The sequence below is a fragment of the Oncorhynchus clarkii genome, chromosome 2 (assembly GCF_045791955.1).
Source record: "Oncorhynchus clarkii lewisi isolate Uvic-CL-2024 chromosome 2, UVic_Ocla_1.0, whole genome shotgun sequence".
In the NCBI taxonomy this organism is placed as follows: Eukaryota; Metazoa; Chordata; class Actinopteri; order Salmoniformes; family Salmonidae; genus Oncorhynchus; species Oncorhynchus clarkii.
This window is the reverse complement of record NC_092148.1, coordinates 81,475,482-81,497,751: the sequence shown is the minus strand read 5'-3', so window position 1 is coordinate 81,497,751 and position 22,270 is coordinate 81,475,482. Positions and strand designations below refer to the sequence as shown.

At 45.0% G+C, this 22,270-nt stretch overlaps 1 protein-coding gene across 1 annotated transcript in view; it reads right to left on the bottom strand.

The window, feature by feature from the left end:
* LOC139374936 (neuron navigator 2b) overlaps nucleotides 1–22,270 on the bottom strand; it is an 83,973-nt gene that overhangs the window by 5,547 nt on the left and 56,156 nt on the right. Inside the window, exons 14-28 of the mRNA XM_071116192.1 lie at nucleotides 20,957–21,602; nucleotides 19,387–19,827; nucleotides 18,983–19,048; nucleotides 18,015–18,175; nucleotides 17,526–17,705; nucleotides 10,688–10,740; nucleotides 9,768–9,791; nucleotides 8,054–8,128; nucleotides 2,494–2,577; nucleotides 2,267–2,390; nucleotides 1,955–2,109; nucleotides 1,530–1,550; nucleotides 1,216–1,230; nucleotides 562–570; nucleotides 199–374 (exon numbers count right to left, since the gene is read on the bottom strand). Coding sequence (XP_070972293.1) covers nucleotides 199–374; nucleotides 562–570; nucleotides 1,216–1,230; nucleotides 1,530–1,550; nucleotides 1,955–2,109; nucleotides 2,267–2,390; nucleotides 2,494–2,577; nucleotides 8,054–8,128; nucleotides 9,768–9,791; nucleotides 10,688–10,740; nucleotides 17,526–17,705; nucleotides 18,015–18,175; nucleotides 18,983–19,048; nucleotides 19,387–19,827; nucleotides 20,957–21,602 — 2,230 coding nt within the window. The remainder of the gene's footprint in view (nucleotides 1–198; nucleotides 375–561; nucleotides 571–1,215; nucleotides 1,231–1,529; nucleotides 1,551–1,954; nucleotides 2,110–2,266; nucleotides 2,391–2,493; nucleotides 2,578–8,053; nucleotides 8,129–9,767; nucleotides 9,792–10,687; nucleotides 10,741–17,525; nucleotides 17,706–18,014; nucleotides 18,176–18,982; nucleotides 19,049–19,386; nucleotides 19,828–20,956; nucleotides 21,603–22,270) is intronic.

Here is a 22,270-nt window from a genome sequence, read left to right as displayed (position 1 = left end):
CAGACACGATGGGAGTCAGTTGTAATCCTTAATATGGTCATGTAATCCTTCCAACCCCTGAGTTGACTCCCGACCCCTGAGTTGACTCCCGACCCCTGAGTTGAGGGAACAGGGAGCTTCTATTATGATCCACTATCTCCTCCCAGGTATAAACAGGTGAGCGTCTAATGTTCTATTGGTCTGGGCCCAGGTACTCACAAAGAGTTGGAGTGGGAGTTCTGGAGCATGGGTGTAGAGATGGTGGAGCAGTTATATGCTGTTAGCTTGGGGGAGGAAGGCAGAGAACAGTCGGTCATCTCCTCAATGTCTGAGTGGGAGGACGCAGACTTGGGCGACTTCTTCTTCCCAAATGCCTGCTTGAAGGAGCTCCGCAGCTGCAGCCGGGGACAGGAACAGGGAGCAGGGAAGAAAAGAGAGAGACCTGAGTACATAGTGAAACACACAGACACATCAGGGAGTTGAAAGAAAAACCTGTACACAAAGCATTTATAAACTTCTACTCTTTCACCATCTCCAACTGAACAAGCAATAATATTTTTTGGAAAGAGTGTGTGATCTTACCTCATAAACCTGCCACACCATAGGAGAGCACAAGAGGGAAAATACAAGACAAAACAGCATGCTGATCATAGACAACTTCAACTTTTAGCTCACTTAAATAATCCAAGACCTTGTACAGGTGTTAGGGACAGAGACTAGGCTGTTTACAAGGTAGCTCACTAAAGAGACTGAATGCAAACAACTCACAGCTACACACAGGGAATGAACACCAGGCTATTAGAGATAATAAGATATCACTTTGACAACTTCTCACTAATTGACATGACTACTCAATCACTAAAAGGCAGATTTAGATATTTAAACTCAGGAGCCGTCTCCCCCTTGTGGTCAAATATTCAGGTACTCCACGGTTGTACTTCTAACCTATACATAGCTACAGATGTCCTATCTTAATTTGATCACACTGTTGTTGCAGATATTTTCATTTAAACAGGTTAAAAAGGATTCTAAAGTTTGTCATTTTCACTTGAAAATTTCAGACTTGATTTATTTTAACAAAAAATATAACAACCCCTATAAAAATGTCCATTAATTATAATCCACATAATAATTAACCTTTCCTGTTGCTGCAGGATTATTTTACTGCTGTGAGAAACTGGTCAAATTAAGATAGTACATCTGTACAAGTATCATCACTGTGGACAGTCTGCATACATAGTCATCTTTCACCTTCCCTCCAACACACGCAACAGCATTATTATATCAGGACAAAAGAACACACACACACATTTTAATTTGACTTCATAGGTTACAGGCCATGTTGAACCAGAATATACACACATCTGCCTGTAATTTTTTTTACATTGACCTAAGCTTGTATCTAACTATAACAGACTACAGACTAAACCTTATTGTAGCAACGTACAGTTTGTTTGCGGTTTTTCATATGCAATAAGAGAACTGCTCACAAAACTCCACTCACAGTCTAGTTTCTAGAGGAGCTCCCTAAGAGCAATAAGCATATTCACCTTTGCTCCTGCACAAGGAGGCTGAGACAATCAGGAGGATTGGAGGAAAGGTCAAAAACACATTACAGATTAGACAGACAGACACACACAGAGCGACAGACAGACAGCTAGCTAGTCAGCCAGCGACAGACAGACATAGACACAGACACACAGAGCGACAGACAGACAGCTAGCTAGTCAGCCAGCGATAGACAGACAGACAGACAGACAGACACAGAGTGACAGAAAGACAGTTAGCTAGTCAGCCAGCGACAGACAGACACACACAGAGTGACAGACAGACACACACACAGAGCGACAGACAGACAGACACAGAGCGACAGACAGACAGACACACACAGAGCGACAGACAGACACACACAGAGCGACAGACAGACAGCTAGCTAGTCAGCCAGCGACAGACAGACAGACAGTGGAGGACCTACCCAGTTCTTCTTCTTCTTGTTCTTGGAGTCCAGCTCCTGGTTGCTGCCCACACTGGAGTGGCTGGTGGCGCTTGTGATGCTGGACACACTGTCAGATGAGTGCTGTCTGTGGATACGCAGGTCCAGGTGAGACTGGGAGCTCTCATTGGCTGAAGCTATGGAATACACAAGAAAGTGACTGGGTTAGACAGGGACCAGATGATGACATAGAATTGGAATCCATTCAGATTCTGAGTCAGATGCTTTTCTCACTAGGCAATAACCATCTATCCTTGTTGTGTTTCCATGGTGATGTGGGAGGTAACTTCTCACCTGACCTATCACCGTTGCAGGAGGTCTCTGGGAGATTGATGTCACCGTTGATGGCTGCCTGGACTGCGGTATTCTGCTTCTTCAGGTGTTCTATGGTCTTCCTCAGCTCGTTTAGCTCAGAGTCCTACAACACAACAACATGATAAAACAACACAATTAGCTCCAGCATCCATCCAAGGAAGGACAGACATATTTGTAAGGAAACAGACCACAGCCCCAGTCCATACCTTCTGCTCAGCCGTGGTGGTAAGTCCCTGGAGTCGGATGGTCATGTTCCCCAAGCTCTGCTCAAATGCTGCTACCAGGTGAGCCTGAAGACATACACACAACAGTTCACATTTAGTGATCCATGTATGAGGAAAGTAAGCAAATTGACCTGCTGACAATGTCATTTGTAATCCCATCTCAAGGCTGTGAAAAGGGCAACAAACTGCCACTTTCGGAAAAGGTCTTGCTCATAAGAACACACCCATGTACTTTTCATGACATGCATACACAGAGCCAAAACAAAACATACACAGGTGATAATGGCTTCTATGACATGGTGTACCGAGTAATTTGAGTAAGAATGACAGGTCAGAACATGTTGGAAATGGATCAATGCTGACGTAAAGGGTGATGGGGCAGGCTCTCTGACGGCTAGCTAGCTACAGTAGCTGTCTGGGAAGGGTTCCATGTTTTAGCAGCCTGGTAGAGATCAACATGAGGCCAACACAAGTCCTAACACACTCTAGCTAGCTCTCAGCTGCCTTAGTGAAACCAGAGACCTGCTATCTTCTCACAGCCACAGATGAGCACATGGGGACAAAGGAAAAAGAGTAATACAGTTAGGATGTTTTCATCTCATATGTAGAGTCAAAATTATCACCAGTATATACCAGTATATATAGTATACCAGTATACCCACTTAACATACTGCTTGACTAGTTGGGCCCAAGCTTGCTGTACAACATTAAAACCTATTCAGTCTGTCTACAAACAGGCTCTCAAAGTGCTTGATAGGAAGCCCAATAGCCATCATCATTGTCACATCCTTAGAAAGCATGAGCTCTTGAGTTGGGAAAATCTTGTGCAATACACCAACGCATGTCTTGTATTCAAGATCCTTAATGGCCTGGCTCCCCCTCCACTCAATATTTTTGTTAAACAGAAAACCCAAACATATGGCAGCAGATCCACAAGGTCTGCCATGAGAGGTGACTGTATAGTTCCCCTAAGGAAAAGCACCTTTAGTAAATCTGCATTCTCTGTGAGAGCTTCCCATGTCTGGAATACACTGCCATCAGACACACATAACTGCACCACATATCACACTTTCACAAAATGCTTGAAGACATGGCTAAAGGTCAATCAGATTTGTGAACATGGTCCCTGTGAACATGTGTGTTGCCGCTTTCCATGTTGTCTGTAGCTTGTGAGGTGTGGAAACACTTTGTTGCTTTTATGAATTTTGTCTTGCTGCTTTTTGTTTTATGTTGCTCTGTCTGTATGCTATGTCTTGCTTGTCCTATGATGCTCTGTCTGTATGCTATGTCTTGCTTGTCCTATGTTGCTATGTCTTGCTTGTTCTATGCTGCTATTGTCTATATTGTAATTGTTTTTAATAACCTGCCCAGGGACTGCGGTTGAAAATTAGCAGGCTGGCTAAAACCGGCACTTTTACTGAAACGTTGATTAATGTGCACTGTCCCTGTAAAAATAAAAAATAAACTAAACTAAACTAAACTATATGTTATATTTTGTAGAGATACAAGTATGGTAGAAACATGCTCGTTATCAAATTACACAGTTGGAAATATGATGAAGATGTACAAAGAGATTGTAGACTCGCTCAGTCTGTTTGGCTATAATAAACATCCAAAGAAACCAACTCAAATGCATGAAATCAATGGACGGCTTGTGTTTTAGAAGATAAATGCAAACATTACCCACCGCAGGTGTTTGGATTTCAAAAGGTTGGTTTCAGATTTGACACATTATTTTATGCATTGATGTTGTTGATATGCTTTACAAATAAAAAAAAATCAGAGCAATTGATTTACATTCCACTGAAAAACCAAAGCATTATCAACTTTTGAAATCAAACATGAAATCAAATATGAAGTTCCTGGTGTTAGATAACTAACAGCTTTCCAGCCAAAACAAAAGCAGAACATCAAGATAAAGGCAACAGAGACGAGTGTGTCCTCTGATAAAACATATCTAGGACAGACACACTGAACTCTAACCTCAAGTTACAGCCCACAACGTAGCCATATTATTCCCTATACTGCTAGCCAGAGGTGCCAGTCAGATCCCACCTCAGTGAGGCCCTGCTGTGTGTTGCTGTCCCCCTGGTGGTGCCTCAGCATGGGCTGCAGCTGGCATCTGGCCCTCTCTCTGGCTGCCTCCTTCCCCAGGGACGGGTAGTGGTTCAGGGAATACCACGCCACCGGGCTGCCGGCCCTGGGACTTCTCGCTGACATGGTTAAAGCTCCTCAGCTCAAGGTGATCCAGCCTTTGATAAAGTATGAGTCCAATAGCAGACAGACGCTGACGACTGATAGCTTCTGATCATCACACAGAGGTATGAGTAAACACGTCCTGATTCCTATCACAGCCCAGAGCCCGTTCTCCACGGAACATAAGCTGAAGGCAGAAGAGAATGCGGGGAACAGATCTGGAGGGCTTCCATCAGACAGAGGCGCTGGTGTTGGGGCATGTGGCTGGCTGACTACTCCACTATCAAGCTGCACAGATTAGCTCCAGGAGTATAGACAGGTTGGTTGTTAAGCAACAAAACTGACGTGTGTGCAACTATGGGGCAAAACAGACAGGGTTGGCTTAGATTGTTGACAACATGTAAACTACAGTACGTTCGGAAAGTACACAGACCCCTGGACTTTTCCCACATTTTGTTACATTACAGCCTTATTCTGAAATGGATTAAATCGTCCCCCCCCCCCCCTCAATTTACACACAATATCCTATAATGACAAAGCAAAAACAGGTTTTTAGAAGTTTTTGCAACAAAAAAAACTGGAAATATCACATGTACATAAGTATTCAGACCATTTGCTCAGTACTTCATTGAAGCACCATTGGCAGCAATTACAGCCTCGAGTCTTCTTGGGTATTATGCTACAAGCTTTGCACACCGGTATTTGGGGAGTTTCTCCCATTCTTTTCTGTAGATCGCCTCAAGCTCCGCAAGGTTGGATGGGGAGTGTCGCTGCCCAGATATTTTCAGGTCTCTGGCTGGGCCAATCAAGGATATTCAGAGACATGTCCTGAAGCCACTCCTGCGTTGTCTTGGCTGGGTGATTAGGGTCGTTGTCTTGTTGGAAGGTGAACCTTCGCCCCAGTCTGAGGTCCTGAGCAGGTTTTCATCAAGGATCTCTGTACTTTGCTCCGTTCATCTTTCCCTCGATCCTGACTAGTCTCCCAGTCCCTGCCGCTGAAAAATATCCCCACAGCATGATACTGCCACCACCATGCTTCACCTTAGGGATGGTGCCAGGTTTCCTCCAGACGTGACGCTTAGCATTCAGGCTAAATAGTTCAATCTTGGTTTCATCAGACTAGAGAATCTTGTTTCTCATGGTCTGGGAGTCCTTTAGGTGCCTTCTGGCAAACTGCAGGTGGGCTGTCATGTGCCTATTACTGAGGAGTGGCGTCCGTCTGGCCACTCTACCATAAAGGCCTGATTGGTGGAGTGCTGCAGAGATGATTGTCCTTCTGGAAGGTTCTCCCATCTCCACAGAGGAACTCTGGAGCTCTGTCAGAGTGACCATTGGGTTCTTGGTCACCTCCCTGTCCAAGGCCCTTCTTCCTTGATTGCTCAGTTTGGCCGGGCAGCCAGCTCTAGGAAGAGTCTAGGTGGTTCCAAACTTCTTCCATTTAAGAATGATGGAGGCCATTGTGTTCCTGGGGACCTTCAATGCTGCAGACATTTTTTGTTACCCTTCCCCAGATCTGTGCCTCGACACAATCCTATCTTGGAGCTCTACGGACAATTTCTTCGACCTCATGGCTTAGTTTTTGCTCTGATATGCATGGTCAACTGTGGGACCTTATATAGACAGGTGTGAGCCTTTCCAAATCATGCCTAATCAATTGAATTTACCACAGGTGGACTCCAATCAATTTGTAGAAACATCTCAAGGATGATTAATGGAAACAGGATGCACCTGAGCTCAATTTCGAGTCTCATAGCAAAGGGTCTGAATACTTATGTAAATAAGGTATTTTTATTTGCAAAAATGTCTAAAAACCTGTTTTCACTTTGTCATTATGGGGTATTGTGTGTAGATTGATAAAAAAAAATACATATTTAATCAATTTTTGAATAAGGCTGTAACGTAACAAAATGTGGAAAAAGTTAAGTGGACTGAATACTTTCTGAATGCATTGTATATTTAATCTCCAAATGTTTATTGAAAACATTGTTAGAGTTGTTGGTTAGCTAGCTTGCACATTTTTTGACATATTAGCATGACATCACTCAAAACACCTCAAAACAAGACATGGTATGGATAAGAAGATAAAAGCTATCTGACCGTTCATAATTAAACAATGCACACCTTTCGGCTACATCAATGCATTTTTGTGACGTTGTCAGCCAAACCGTCTATTCTCGGTAAGTCAGCCAGTCAGTCATGCAGCCAGTCAGTCAGTCAGTCAGTCGGGTCCTAGTGCAGGTCTGTCTCGTAGGGCCGTTAGGGTCAGGGCATACTCTAGAAGCCTAACACGAGTGCTCTTACATGGGGCTACAGCCTTCATACTCCACACCAAGCCTCCACAGCTGCAGGAACCTCCAACCTGCTTTGTTGTGAAATCTCTGTTGTGAGATCACATGACCAGCGTGGATGCGGGCCAGAGGATGCACCATTTCATTAGGTCGTTACTGCTGGGCCATTGTGTTTGTTTGCATTCAGAGAGCAGATAGAGAAGATATGGGGTTAAATGCTTCCCAGACCATTCCACAGTGTCATGTTCAATGCTTCACCTCTCAGACCATTCCACAGTGTCATGTTCAATGCTTCACCTCTCAGACCATTCCACAGTGTCATGTTCAATGCTTCACCTCTCAGACCATTCCACAGTGTCATGTTCAATGCGTCACCTCTCAGACCATTCCACAGTGTCATGTTCAATGCTTCCCCGACCATTCCACAGTGTCATGTTCAATGCTTCCCCTCTCAGACCATTCCACAGTGTCATGTTCAATGCTTCCCCTCTCAGACCATTCCACAGTGTCATGTTCAATGCTTCCCCTCTCAGACCATTCCACAGTGTCATGTTCAATGCTTCCCCTCTCAGACCATTCCACAGTGTCATGTTCAGTGCTTCCCCTCTCAGACCATTCCAGTGTCATGTTCAATGCTTGCCCTCTCAGACCATTCCACAGTGTCATGTTCAATGCTTCACCTCTCAGACCATTCCACAGTGTCATGTTCAATGCTTCCCCACTCAGACCATTCCACAGTGTCATGTTCAATGCTTCCCCACTCAGACCATTCCACAGTGTCATGTTCAATGCTTGCACTCTCAGACCATTCCACAGTGTCATGTTCAATGCTTCCCCTCTCAGACCATTCCAGTGTCATGTTCAATGCTTGCCCTCTCAGACCATTCCAGTGTCATGTTCAATGGTTGCCCTCTCAGACCATTCCACAGTAATATGCAACATTAACACAAATTAGTTCCATTGAGCACAACCAAGACATTACATACAGTTTCTACCAGCATAGCATAACAATGAGAACCACAGTGCAAAGCATAGTAACCCTTTGCCATCGTACTTACATTAGCACTCATTTGAGTGGTCAGAGCAGACACCTTCTCTTGAGAGGCGTCCAATTCTCTCCGCAGCTTACGAATCTGAGAACAGAAAAACAAGATCATGCTTATCTACAGGAAATACGATACATACCATATATGATACAGTAGTATGTATTCCATTGAATATAACAGAGTATTTTGAGTAAGAATGATAGGGATTTGGTTGCTCCTGAGGGGCAGCTGGGTCAGTCAGAAAAAGTTCAGCTGCTAAAAAACAGTCTTTGTATTACTCAAATAACTTCAGGGCTCATAAATGGTTATACTGCTATGGGGGACCCCAAACCCTCCAAACTTCAGGGCTCATAAATGGTTATACTGCTATGGGGGACCCCAAACCCTCCAAAATAAAAGTCAATCAGATAGCAGATGATAGCAAAATGTGTAGAATTGCAGGAAATTAGCTTTAAAACAGCAACATTTCATCTCAGCCTCATGGCAAAATGTATAGAATAGCAAAACTGTACATTTTTCTCTCTGCACCATGGCAAAATGTGTAGAATAGCAACTGTACATTTTTCTCTCTGCACCATGGCAAAATGTGTTGAAATGCTGGGCCTCCCAGGTGGCGCAGTGGTCTAGGGTTTTTGCATCACAGTGCTAGCTGTGCCACCAGAGACCCTGGGTTCGCGCCCAGGCTCTGTCGCAGCCGGCCGCGACTGGGAGGTCCGTGGGGCGACGCACAATTGGCCTATTGGCCTAGCGCCGTCCGGGTTAGGGAGGGTTTGGCTGGTAGGGATATCCTTGTCTCATCGCGCACCAGCAACTCCTGTGGCGGGCCGGGTGCCAGGTGCACGGTGTTTCCTCCGACACATTGGTCAGGCTGGCTTCCGGGTTGGATGCATGCTGTGATGATTCAACCAGTGAAGGAGTGCGGCTTGGTTGGGTTGTGTTTCGGAGGACGCATGACTTTCGACCTTCGTCTCTCCGTACGGGAGTTGTAGCGATGAGACAAGATAGTCACTAATAATAATTGGATACCACGAAATTGGGGAGAAAAAGGGGGTAAAATTTAAAAAAAAATAAGTGTTGAAATGCAGTAAGTAAAAAAAAATGATATTGGGGGGTGGTGGGCCCCCATAGGCCCCAAATGCAGTAATCCGGCCCTCGTAATGAGGTCACAGGTATGATGTAATATGTTACAAATCACAAATCAGCCTTTTGTGATTTCTAACATATTACACCATACCTGTGACCTCATTACGAGGGCCGGATTACTGCATTTGGTGACTGACCCACCACCCCCCAATATCATTTTTTTATTTTTTTTACTTACTGCATTTCAACACTTTTTTAAATATATTTGTTAATTTTATCCCCTTTTTCTCCCCAATTTTGTAGTATCCAATTATTAGTGAATCAATGGTGTCACATTGTGTCACGACTTCCACCCAAGGTGGCTCCTCTCCCTGGGCGGCGCTCGGCGGTCATCGTCAGCGGTCTACTAGCTGCCACCGATCCTTTTTCCTTTTCATTTGGTTTTGTCTGTCTTGTCGTTCACCTGTGTCCCAATTTGGTTAATTAGTGGGGTATTTTAATCTCACCCTACCCTCTTGGTTTTGTGCGGGATTGTTTGGGATTGTTTGGGCTACATTCGCTCTCTCCTGCGCCTGACTCCACCCCCACCTCTCCTTGGGGAGAACCTGACACATTGTGTGAAAGTACACAAAGTTGTTCTTACCTCTGACTGAGCTTTCTCCTCAGGCTATGGAAATCGAAGCCGAGCAAAGAGAAGGAAACAAATAGGGTTTAACATGTCAGAGTGTGCATGGGATAAGACGACATGACAAACAATTTGAACATATTCATTTTCCATCTAAGGCTACAGTGAATACCTAGGGGCACAGTTAACTCGCAATGCAATTCAACAGTCAATTCAGACATAACCTTATGCCTAACCCTACACTATCTAGAACCTACAAGGTTTTTTGGCTATCCCCATAGGATAACCCTTTGGAGAATATTTTTTGGTTCCCGGTAGATCCCTTTAGAGAACCCAAAATAGTTCTACCTGGAACCAAAAAGGTTTCTTCTATGGGGACAGCCAAATAACCCTTTTTTGTAAGAGTGTAACCTTAAATTTAGACCAAAAATGGAGCTCATTTGTACTTTGTGACTGGGGAACCTGACTTTGTGGCTGGGGAACCTGACTTTGTGGCTGGGGAACCTGACTTTGTGGCTGGGGAACCTGACTTTGTGGCTGGGGAACCTGACTTTGTGACTGGGGAACCTGACTTTGTGACTGGGGAACCTGACTTTGTGGCTGGGGAACCTGACTTTGTGGCTGGGGAACCTGACTTTGTGGCTGGGGAACCTGACTTTGTGGCTGGGGAACCTGACTTTGTGGCTGGGGAATCTGACTTTGTGGCTGGGGAATCTGACTTTGTGGCTGGGGAATCTGACTTTGTGGCTATGGAAGCTAGTGGAAACCAGATTAACCCTAGTCCTAAACTAAAAAGTATGCTCAATGAAGAATTAAAATTAAAATAACTTTTTAGCCCAGGACTAGGCTTAATCTGTGTCTGGGAAACCAGCCCTTAGCATATCCATGTGTTTGGATAGTCAGTGGAGTGCATAGACAGACAGCGAAGTGGCGCTCACCGTGGAGTAGACAGACGAAGTGCTGGACACCAGAGACACAGAGGAGGCGTGGACTGGAGAGAAACAAAAACACAACTCATTCATCTGCCGACATCATTCATGGCACACTGGGCACAGATGTCAATTACACGTTGGTTCCACATCATTTCATTGAAATGATTCAACCAGTGGTGGGTGTATGATCCACGTAAGCAGGGATTAATCTCAACCTGAAGACTGGAAACAGGAACATGCATGAACAGGTCTGCATGACTGAACGTTTACAACAGAGGTGCTGTACTTGGTGCTGTACTAGTGTGTGTGTGTGTGTGTGTGGCGCTGTTAATGTAACTAGTTTACTCTGTATTCTACACTTTAATTGTGCTGATATGGTTGAAACACACACAGCAGCACCAGTCTGGCTAACTCTACAGTTCACATGTCCAAACTCAACTGTATGATGCGTTCACACTTTACCAGCAGTCATTAGCCTATACACCCCAGTCCAATGCTCTAACCACTAGGCTACCTGCCGCCCCATTTCCCTATAACGCACGGTATATGAGCATGGTAGAATTCAATGGCTATGGTTCATTCTTACATGTTCTATGTTTGAGCTGATTTTGAAAGCAAAAGTCGAATTGAAAACATTATTGGCATTGTTGAATTTGATTTCCATAATAGAAAGTTAGGACTGATGGTTTGGTTAGCTAACTAGCAAGTATGTTTGGTTACCAAGGCAACTACTCTAGCTATCTAGTAAACCTAAACAGATTTCTACCTGCAAATGAACACAGTCCTTCGTTAATTTCCACAGAACGCATAGGCCCTTGTTGATTATCCCTTACATATTCTCTAGTGAGTACTGTCAATGCCATAACATTAACACAGCCTTTCTCTCGTCATTCATCATCATTTAATGGAACCACAATATCCCTGCAGGACTAAAACGACAGCAACGGGATGTGCCAAACTTAACTAAATGCTTATCTGCTTATGAAGCCTTTGTACAAACAAGCCACAGTTATCCAGAGCCCTGAGTGTGTTCTCCAGACTGATTCAAGTGTCACAGAGTTCATTGACGTGTGTGGATGGATCCTTTTTATTTTACTTTAATTTAACTAGGCAAGTGGGTTAAGAACAAATTCTTCTTTACAATGACAGCCTACACCGGTCAAACATAGGCCAATTGTGCGCTGCCCTATGGGACTCCCAATCACAGCCTGGATTTGAACCAGGGTGTCTGTAGTAACATCTCAAGCACTAAGCCATAAACCGCTGCGCCACTCGGGAACCCTAGATGGTAGGGAATGAGACACTAGTCTTCCACAAGAAATTCCATCATTTGGCATTTTGTTTTCATTGGTGGAAAACACTGTCTCAAGCGCCACTACAGAATCTCCCGTAATTGTTCAATAGGATTGATATCTGGTGACTGAGACGGCAACGGCATATCGTGAAATATCAGCAAGTTGAGCAGTTTTTGTCACCGGAGCTTCTGCCAAACGTGCCCCAACAGTCTCCCCTCTTTCAAAGTCACTGAGATCTCTTCTTCTAGCCATGGTAGCCAAAATAATAGGCAACTGTGCCTGCCCAGCATTTGTATACCTGACCCAAAGCATGGTGGTATTTTGGTATTTTATTAGGCTCCCCATTAGCTGTTGCAAAAGCAGCAGCTACTCTTCCTGGGGTCCACACAAAACATGAAACATAATACAGAATGACATAATACAGAACATCAATAGACAGGAACAGCTCAAAGACAGAACTACACACATTTAAAAAAAAAGGCAAACAGCCTACATATCAATGCATACACACAAACTATCTAGGTCAATTAAGGGAGAGGCTTTGTGCTGTGAGGTGTTGCTTTATCTGTTTTTTTAAATAAGGTTTGCTGTTTATTTCAGCAATATGAGATGGAAGGAAGTTCCATGTAATTAGGGCTCTATATAATACTGTACGCTTTCTTGAATTTGTTCTGGATTTGGGGACTGTGAAAAGACCCCTTGTTGCATTTCTGGTGGGATAACCGAGCTCTGTGTAAGTTGACCAGGCAAACAATTTGGGATTTTCAACACATTAATGTTTCTTATATATGTAGAGCTGGTAATGAATGGTGGGATGTTAATTCCACACTTGTGTGGAAGCACCTGCCTTCAATATACTTTGTATCCCTCATTAATCAAGTGTTTCCATTATTTTGGCAGTTACCTATATTATTCTTTGAAATGACCATTGACCTGCAGTACATATCCCTGATTACACCTTTACATGCTAGGACGTTGGATTCATATTTCAAGTTGGGAATGGATGCTTGTCTTTTCTGAAACATATATTTAGGAGTCCTGAAAGAAGGTAGAGTACATCTACATGTACTGTGATTAGAGCAGATATTTCCCCAGTTTTACTCTATCACTTGTGATCTAAAAGTACAAAAGTAGGCACTGGGGTGCCATCAAACGCAACCCTGTGCCCTGCTCCTGTCTGGAAAGAGAGCGGGTCTGTAGAACTGGTGTTGAGTCAGATGTCAATCTGCGATGGGAGAGGAGATATTTATCAGCCTTTCTCTTCCTTCTCCTCCTAACCTTGGCCTACATGCCACAACACCACAGCTCAACATGACTCTGAGACTTGCCCTTGGACACGAACAAATCAACAGCCAACACCAGCCAAGAAATTGACATCATACAGGGATCAGTTAAAGAGAGAGCCTCGGGACAAGCAATAAACCACAAGAGCACCAAGCCATTCAGCCAAAGAAGTGTAGTCAATCATCAAACCTCAGTCTATGTACGTACATCGAACAAACTGCTTCTTTGTGTGTCCCAATTCAACTGTTAACGTGTGGAAAGACTGATATAATAAAGGTAATGAAATACTTCACTAGTGATTTAAATGGTTGGTTGAACAAGCGTGTGGATTCAATAAACACTCATTTTGTAAATAAAAAAAAGTATATCTGTCAATAGTGCCCTGTTAAAAAGGCTTTAAAAAAAAAACTCTTAGTTAACAACAATCTGCAAGCATGGCTCGATTTTTTAAAGGAATTCTAATCCATTCAGAAGTAAAATGGAAGTTCACACATGCATGTGGTGTCACGACTTCCACCGAAGTTGTTCCCTCTCCTTGTTCGGGCGGCGTTCGGCGGTCGACGTCACCGGCTTTCTAGCTGCCACCGATCCATGTTTCATTTTTCCTTTTGTTTTGTCTGTTTACACACCTGGTTCCCATCTCATAATTATGTTCCTTATTTAACCCTCTGGTTTCCCTTTCTGTTTTGTGCGTGATTGTCTTTCGTGTGTTGGAGTTCTATCCGGTTTTGTCCTTGTTTTGTAACGGGACTTTTGTTCCGTTCTTGGATTGAGTAAATACAGTGATTTTTTACTCTTACCTGTGTCCTGCACCTGACTCCTTCGCTATCTGCTAGATAGACTCTTACCTGTGTCCTGCACCTGACTCCTTCGCTATCTGCTAGATAGACTCTTACCTGTGTCCTGCACCTGACTCCTTCGCTATCTTCTAGATAGACTCTTACCTGTGTCCTGCACCTATCTAGCAGATAGCGAAGGAGTAAGGTGCAGGACACAGGTAAGAGTCTGACTCCTTCGCTATCTGCTAGATAGACTCTTACCTGTGTCCTGCACCTGACTCCTTCGCTATCTGCTAGATAGACTTACCTGTGTCCTGCGCCTGACTCCTTCACTATCTGCTAGATAGACTTACCTGTGTCCTGCACCTGACTCCTTCACTATCTGCTAGATAGACTCTTACCTGTGTCCTGCGCCTGACTCCTTCACTATCTGCTAGATAGACTTACCTGTGTCCTGCACCTGACTCCTTCACTATCTGCTAGATAGACTTACCTGTGTCCTGCGCCTGACTCCTTCGCTATCTGCTAGATAGACTTACCTGTGTCCTGCGCCTGACTCCTTCACTATCTGCTAGATAGACTCTTACCTGTGTCCTGCGCCTGACTCCTTCGCTATCTGCTAGATAGACTCTTACCTGTGTCCTGCGCCTGACTCCTTCGCTATCTGCTAGATAGACTTACCTGTGTCCTGCGCCTGACTCCTTCACTATCTGCTAGATAGACTCTTACCTGTGTCCTGCACCTGACTCCTTCGCTATCTGCTAGATAGACTTACCTGTGTCCTGCGCCTGACTCCTTCACTATCTGCTAGATAGACTTACCTGTGTCCTGCGCCTGACTCCTTCGCTATCTGCTAGATAGACTTACCTGTGTCCTGCGCCTGACTCCTTCGCTATCTGCTAGATAGACTTACCTGTGTCCTGCGCCTGACTCCTTCGCTATCTGCTAGATAGACTTACCTGTGTCCTGCGCCTGACTCCTTCACTATCTGCTAGATAGACTTACCTGTGTCCTGCGCCTGACTCCTTCGCTATCTGCTAGATAGACTTACCTGTGTCCTGCGCCTGACTCCTTCGCTATCTGCTAGATAGACTCTTACCTGTGTCCTGCGCCTGACTCCTTCGCTATCTGCTAGATAGACTTACCTGTGTCCTGCGCCTGACTCCTTCGCTATCTGCTAGATAGACTTACCTGTGTCCTGCGCCTGACTCCTTCACTATCTGCTAGATAGACTTACCTGTGTCCTGCGCCTGACTCCTTCGCTATCTGCTAGATAGACTTACCTGTGTCCTGCACCTGACTCCTTCGCTATCTGCTAGATAGACTTACCTGTGTCCTGCACCTGACTCCTTCACTATCTGCTAGATAGACTTACCTGTGTCCTGCACCTGACTCCTTCACTATCTGCTAGATAGACTTACCTGTGTCCTGCGCCTGACTCCTTCACTATCTGCTAGATAGACTTACCTGTGTCCTGCACCTGACTCCTTCGCTATCTGCTAGATAGACTCTTACCTGTGTCCTGCGCCTGACTCCTTCGCTATCTGCTAGATAGATGACTTCCACTCCACATGTCAGAGTCTAACAAATAAATAAATGTACCTGCATTTCGAGAGCTTGGGACAATAAGGTTCTTTCTGCAAAAAGATGATTCTTGGTTTGAATGGTGTCAGTGATTTTTTTTATCTTGTATTATTTTGAATTTAACAACATGAATTTGAGTTTTTAGAGTACTATATACACAGTGCCTTGCGAAAGTATTCGGCCCCCTTGAACTTTGCGACCTTTTGCCACATTTCAGGCTTCAAACATAAAGATATAAAACTGTATTTTTTTTGTGAAGAATCAACAACAAGTGGGACACAATCATGAAGTGGAACGACATTTATTGGATATTTCAAACTTTTTTAACAAATCAAAAACTGAAAAATTGGGCGTGCAAAATTATTCAGCCCCCTTAAGTTAATACTTTGTAGCGCCACCTTTTGCTGCGATTACAGCTGTAAGTCGCTTGGGGTATGTCTCTATCAGTTTTGCACATCGAGAGACTGACATTTTTTCCCATTCCTCCTTGCAAAACAGCTCGAGCTCAGTGAGGTTGGATGGAGAGCATTTGTGAACAGCAGTTTTCAGTTCTTTCCACAGATTCTCGATTGGATTCAGGTCTGGACTTTAACTTGGCCATTCTAACACCTGGATATGTTTATTTTTGAACCATTCCATTGTAGATTTTGCTTTATGTTTTGGATCATTGTCTTGTTGGAAGACAAATCTCCGTCCCAGTCTCAGGTCTTTTGCAGACTCCATCAGGTTTTCTTCCAGAATGGTCCTGTATTTGGCTCCATCCATCTTCCCATCAATTGTAACCATCTTCCCTGTCCCTGCTGAAGAAAAGCAGGCCCAAACCATGATGCTGTCACCACCATGTTTGACAGTGGGGATGGTGTGTTCAGCTGTGTTGCTTTTACGCCAAACATAACGTTTTGCATTGTTGCCAAAAAGTTCAATTTTGGTTTCATCTGACCAGAGCACCTTCTTCCACATGTTTGGTGTGTCTCCCAGGTGGCTTGTGGCAAACTTTAAACGACACTTTTTATGGATATCTTTAAGAAATGGCTTTCTTCTTGCCACTCTTTCATAAAGGCCAGATTTGTGCAATATACGACTGATTGTTGTCCTATGGACAGAGTCTCCCACCTCAGCTGTAGATCTCTGCAGTTCATCCAGAGTGATCATGGGCCTCTTGGCTGCATCTCTGATCAGTCTTCTCCTTGTATGAGCTGAAAGTTTAGAGGGACGGCCAGGTCTTGGTAGATTTGCAGTGGTCTGATACTCCTTCCATTTCAATATTATCGCTTGCACAGTGCTCCTTGGGATGTTTAAAGCTTGGGAAATATTTTTGTATCCAAATCCGGCTTTAAACTTCTTCACAACAGTATCTCGGACCTGCCTGGTGTGTTCCTTGTTCTTCATGATGCTCTCTGCGCTTTTAACGGACCTCTGAGACTTTCACAGTGCAGGTGCATTTATACGGAGACTTGATTTCACACAGGTGGATTGTATTTATCATCATTAGTCATTTAGGTCAACATTGGATCATTCAGAGATCCTCACTGAACTTCTGGAGAGAGTTTGCTGCACTGAAAGTAAAGGGGCTGAATAATTTTGCACGCCAAATTTTTCAGTTTTTGATTTGTTAAAAAACTTTGAAATATCCATTAAATGTCGTTCCACTTCATGATTGTGTCCCACTTGTTGTTGATTCTTCACAAAAAAATACAGTTTTATATCTTTATGTTTGAAGCCTGAAATGTGGGAAAAGGTCGCAAAGTTCAAGGGGGCCGAATACTTTCGCAAGGCACTGTAGTTAGAGAACATTGAACAGAACACGGCTATGCAGATATAACCTTATAGTCCCAAGCTCTCAATTTCTCTGAGGCTCTGTGTGATAGCAGATAGACGGAGGGGTATGTCAGTCTGTCTTACCCTCCTCCAGGCCTTCTCTGAAGGACCCAGAGCTGGTCATGGTGCGACTCTTCTCTTCTAGAGACATGGACGAGTTCCTCAGACGGGGGTCACTGTATGGGTCATACGAACCATCCTGATTGGCCAGGCCGCTGCGGAGGTTTGCCAGGTTGATCTGTGCCGCCGTGGTAGGGCTGCCTGCTGGGACACAACCGTCACATAACAAAGGTCAAAGAATATCTTAAAAACAGACATGGACAGAGGGCATTGATCAGAAATGTTTGCCGTTTGTATCTTACTCTTCACTCATAGTGGAAAGTAAGAGTGAAATACAACATAACAGATATAATCACTACTACTTTTCCTTACACTATCGGAGAAGTCTCTTGAGAGAGACAAAACATTAAGCCAGCAAGTACACAATATTTAGTCCATTGTACAGTGATGACTATCACTGCTCCTATAGTGTTAATCAAAGTGATGAGTAGGGAGGGTTGAGGCTACACCTACCAAGCTGGGAGAAGTTGAAGCGGGCTCCGGAGGGCGAGGTGAGGCTGGAGGTGGGGTAGAAGGGTGAGCTGGCGGCAGACTCCTGAAGACCTCCTGCAGAGTGAGAACGCAGCCAATCCCGGTGGTCGTCATGACTACGTAGCTGGGGCAGGTGGCCGTACCTGCAGAGAGATGACAGGAGATGCTGAAAAGCCAACCTCACATCCACATCTTTGTGTGAATGCTGCAAGTCACAATCTGCACAGATAATGATAATAACCTAGGCTGTTGGTGGACAGGGAGGCACATGGGTAACATCAAGGCTGTGTGATAACGTGCAGGGTGTACAGTCACAACATGGTCTACAAATCACAGAGCATGGGATCATGCATCATATATTGTATGATACAGGTGGAAGTTGTACGTCAATGTACGTTCATGAAAACAATACTTAATACCACCCCCCCAAAAAAACATTATACAAAAATAAATACTTATATTTATTTTTTTATGCATGTATTTTTTTCCTGAGTAAACTGCTCAAGGAAATGGTGGCTTACAGAGATGTGTTTTGGGAGTTCAGCCCTTGTTTGAGTAAAGCAACGGGTGTAATATACATCTAATCACAGCCCAAAAACCTAAACATAGGGGCAATTCATGTTTGGTGGAGGTAGGTGTGTGGCCATTCTGAACATGTAGACAAAACATAGAGACAGGACACAGCTACAGATAACAGCTACCTATAGAAGCTTCACAGCTGTGGTGTGATCTTTCTTAGTTCCACACACTTTGATATACATCTCAAGATTATGTTTCAGACTCCAGCCCTGTCCTTCCCAGTGTAGCCAGCAGAGGGCATTATACATGCTGTGAAAGAGATGGAGGCAGCGATAACATCCAACAGTCACTTCACTTCACAAACACAGGACACTACACACAGGCAGCTGTTTCACCATCAAGCAAGCCTAACTCCATATAGACACATTTACCTGTCCTGTTTCCGGGGTAAAGTGTTTCGGCTGGGACTACCCAAGGGAGAGGAGAGAGGGCTAAGGCTAGGGGGAAGGGAGGGGGTTAGTGGTGTAGGGGGTTAGGGGGTAAGGGTAAATAACAGAGAGAGGAGGAGCACAGATAGAATGGGGAAACAGAGAGATCAACAGTCAAGATAGAATCCATGTTTTCAATACACCAACAACTATAGGAGTCAGTCTCCTATCATCTCATATATCATCAATATGGCCACTCAAACTCTACTGTTAGAAAGTGACTAAACCCTCATGAACACAACAGATCGAAGGTTGAGATACAAAGGGAAGAAAAGATAGGAGAGCATGTAGCCGACATTAAAACACATAGCCACACCTGGCAGCTCCTAAACCAAACCCACTCCTACCTGTCTGAGAAGCCAGTTTTGATGCCGTTGTTCCTGACGCAGGCTGGCAGTGTGTCGTGACCAGGGCCGTGGTGTCCGTGGCCTCCGCTGCCCAGAGACAGGTCGATGGACTCGCTGCTGGTGGCAAGGCTGCTGAGGGAGGGGTAGCCGGGGCTCAGAGTGTCCCTGCTCAGGGTGCTGTTCCAGGCCAGGCTGTGGGAGGGGGTGGACAGGGCCGAACTGGGACTGGAGGCCAGGGGGGAGAGGGAGTGTGCCTCCACACCCAGACGACCTCCACCCCCATACAGAGGGCTACTGCCCCCGCTACTGGCTGAGGGGGAGTCCAGAGCGCTGCCCTGCTGGCCAGAGTTGGCGTGGAGGTTGGAGATGACAGTGGAGTTGTTCATGTTCTCTGCGGTGGTGACTGGGGCATGCTGCTTGCCCTGCTTGCCTCCGAACAGTCTGGACGGCACAGGAAGGAAGCAGAGGAGAAGAGTGAGAGGAGAGTAAAATGGTACATGGGTTTAAGCAGGGAATTGTTGAAGTAATCTTTGATTAAAATACTCCTTAATGCAAAGATAAGCAAAACAAATGTATATTATAACGTTGCCACGACAACACAATCCCTACTTCATGGTATAATCACATCATCAGAAGACAAATATATCCATCTCTCTGATTCGCTGGTCCGGTTTGGCTGTCCATGTGAGCAGCTATCATACATCTTCGACTGCAAATTTTTATCAACACGTAATTTAAATTAAAACAGGATGTAAAGTATGTCCTACAGACGCCATATTAGCTTAGACAACATTAAATAATCAAGGGTTAAATGAGAAGGGAGACTGTCAGACCACTGAGGGGAAACAGATGCTACATTTTCTCATTACCTCATCAGGCAATTAGTTAAGTCCAAGCAGCATTATCAGATAAAGCAACACCAGCCAACCCAGCACCGGGTTTGAGCTAGAGAAAACACTGGACCCTCAGACTGGGCCCTGTCACCCTGCTTTTAATGACCACTGATAGGCCATTATATCAAGAGAGGCCAAGTGATAAGCCAAGCCTTTTAAATCACTCATGATTCATGGGCAGACTCCAAAAAAACATAATGAAACCCTGATAAGCCAAGAGCTCTCAGTTTTATTTAATGTTACTACAACGCTGATATGATTATTATACCAACTAAAATCAGTTTGCACTGTGCCTGAATATGTCACATACCCACTGGGCACAAACATCAGTTCATGTCTAGTTTGATTTACATTTGACTGAGTTGTCAACTATTGTGAATGTAACGTGAAATCAACAAAAAATGTCATGTCATTGGATTTATTTTAAAAGTTACATAGATTTTTTTTTACAAATTCAATGAGTTTTCCACGTTGATTCAACGCCATCATATAGCTTTTTGAGTTTGAAATTACGTGGAAACAACATTGATTCAACCAGTTTTGTCCAGTGGGAATCATAAGCAGGCCGGTGTGGTAGTGCTTTCAGGGCTAGTGGAAGGAGCTCTCAGACTCATCCAGTGTTAGTGTGAGACAGCGCCTGATAACTGGGGCTAGGGTTATGGAGGTGGTGGGCTGACCTGCGCATGGTAGGGGAGGAGACGTCTGGGTACTTTCCCCCTGGTTGCCTGGCTCCCGGGGCTGTGGGACTGGCTTCAGAGGACACCCCCTTCTCCCGGTCTGTCTGGTTGGATCCAGAGCCAGGAAGGGGGGTGCCACCAGCGCTGGGTTTGGGGACTTGGCTGCGGCTTTTGGGGCCATGGAGCGTGTTGGACTTGCTGCTGAGATTGGAGTCGATGCTGGTGCTGGATGAGCGGCTTGTGCTGCGTCCCCCACCAGAGGCTCTGCTGGGCCGGGGGAGGCTGCGGTACTGCAGGGTGGAGTGTGAGCTCACAGGTAGGTAGCCATCATCCACACTGGCCTGGCGACCAAGACCCCGACCCCCGTGGAGCTGCACTGACTTGGGGATCTTTCCCAGGGTGGCTGAGCCACTGGTGATGGTCACTCCGCTGGCTGTCACCATGGTCATACCTCCTCCTGCATGCTTCTTAAATCCAAAGGTGTTGGTGGTGGGGGTGCGGCTGGAGCTGGAGGAGGAGGGGGGCTTCTTGGCCTCGTCTCCACTGCTGCGGCCCGTGTCTGATGGGGAGCGCTGCATGCTACACTTGGCCCGGGGAGAGAGATAATGTTGGCCTTTCTCCGACACCTTGGCGTCGTCCGTTTTACCTGTGGGTGGAGACATGACAGTCTATCAACCATGGCCCACCAGATACAACGTATCTGTGGTTGACTGCTGGCTGCCTCATCACACACTACAGGAACACATGTACATTAAACAAAAATATAAACGCAACATGCAACAATTTCAAAGATTTTACTGAGTTACAGTTCATATAAGGATATCAGTCAATTGAAATACATTCATTAGGCCCTAATCTATGGATTTCACAACTGGGAATACAGATATGTATCTGTTGGTCACAGATACCTTAAAAACAAGGTAGGGGCATGGATCAGAAAACCAGTCAGTATCTGGTGTGACCACCATTTGCCTCATGCAGCGCGACACATCTCCTTCGCATAAAGTTGATCAGGCTGTTGACTGTGGCCTGTGGAATGTTGTCCCACTCCTCTTCAATAGATGTGCGAAGTTGCTGGATATTGGCGGAAACTGGCACATGCTGTCATACACGTCGATCCAGAGCGTCCCAAACCAGCTCAATGGGTGACATGTCTGGTGAGTATGCAAGCCATGGAAGAACTGGGACATTTTCAGCTTCCAGAAATTGTGTACAGATCCTTGCAATATGGGACAGCGAATTATCATGTTGAAACATGAGGTGATGGCAGCGGATTAATGGCACGATAATGGGCCTCAGGGTCTCGTCTCAGTA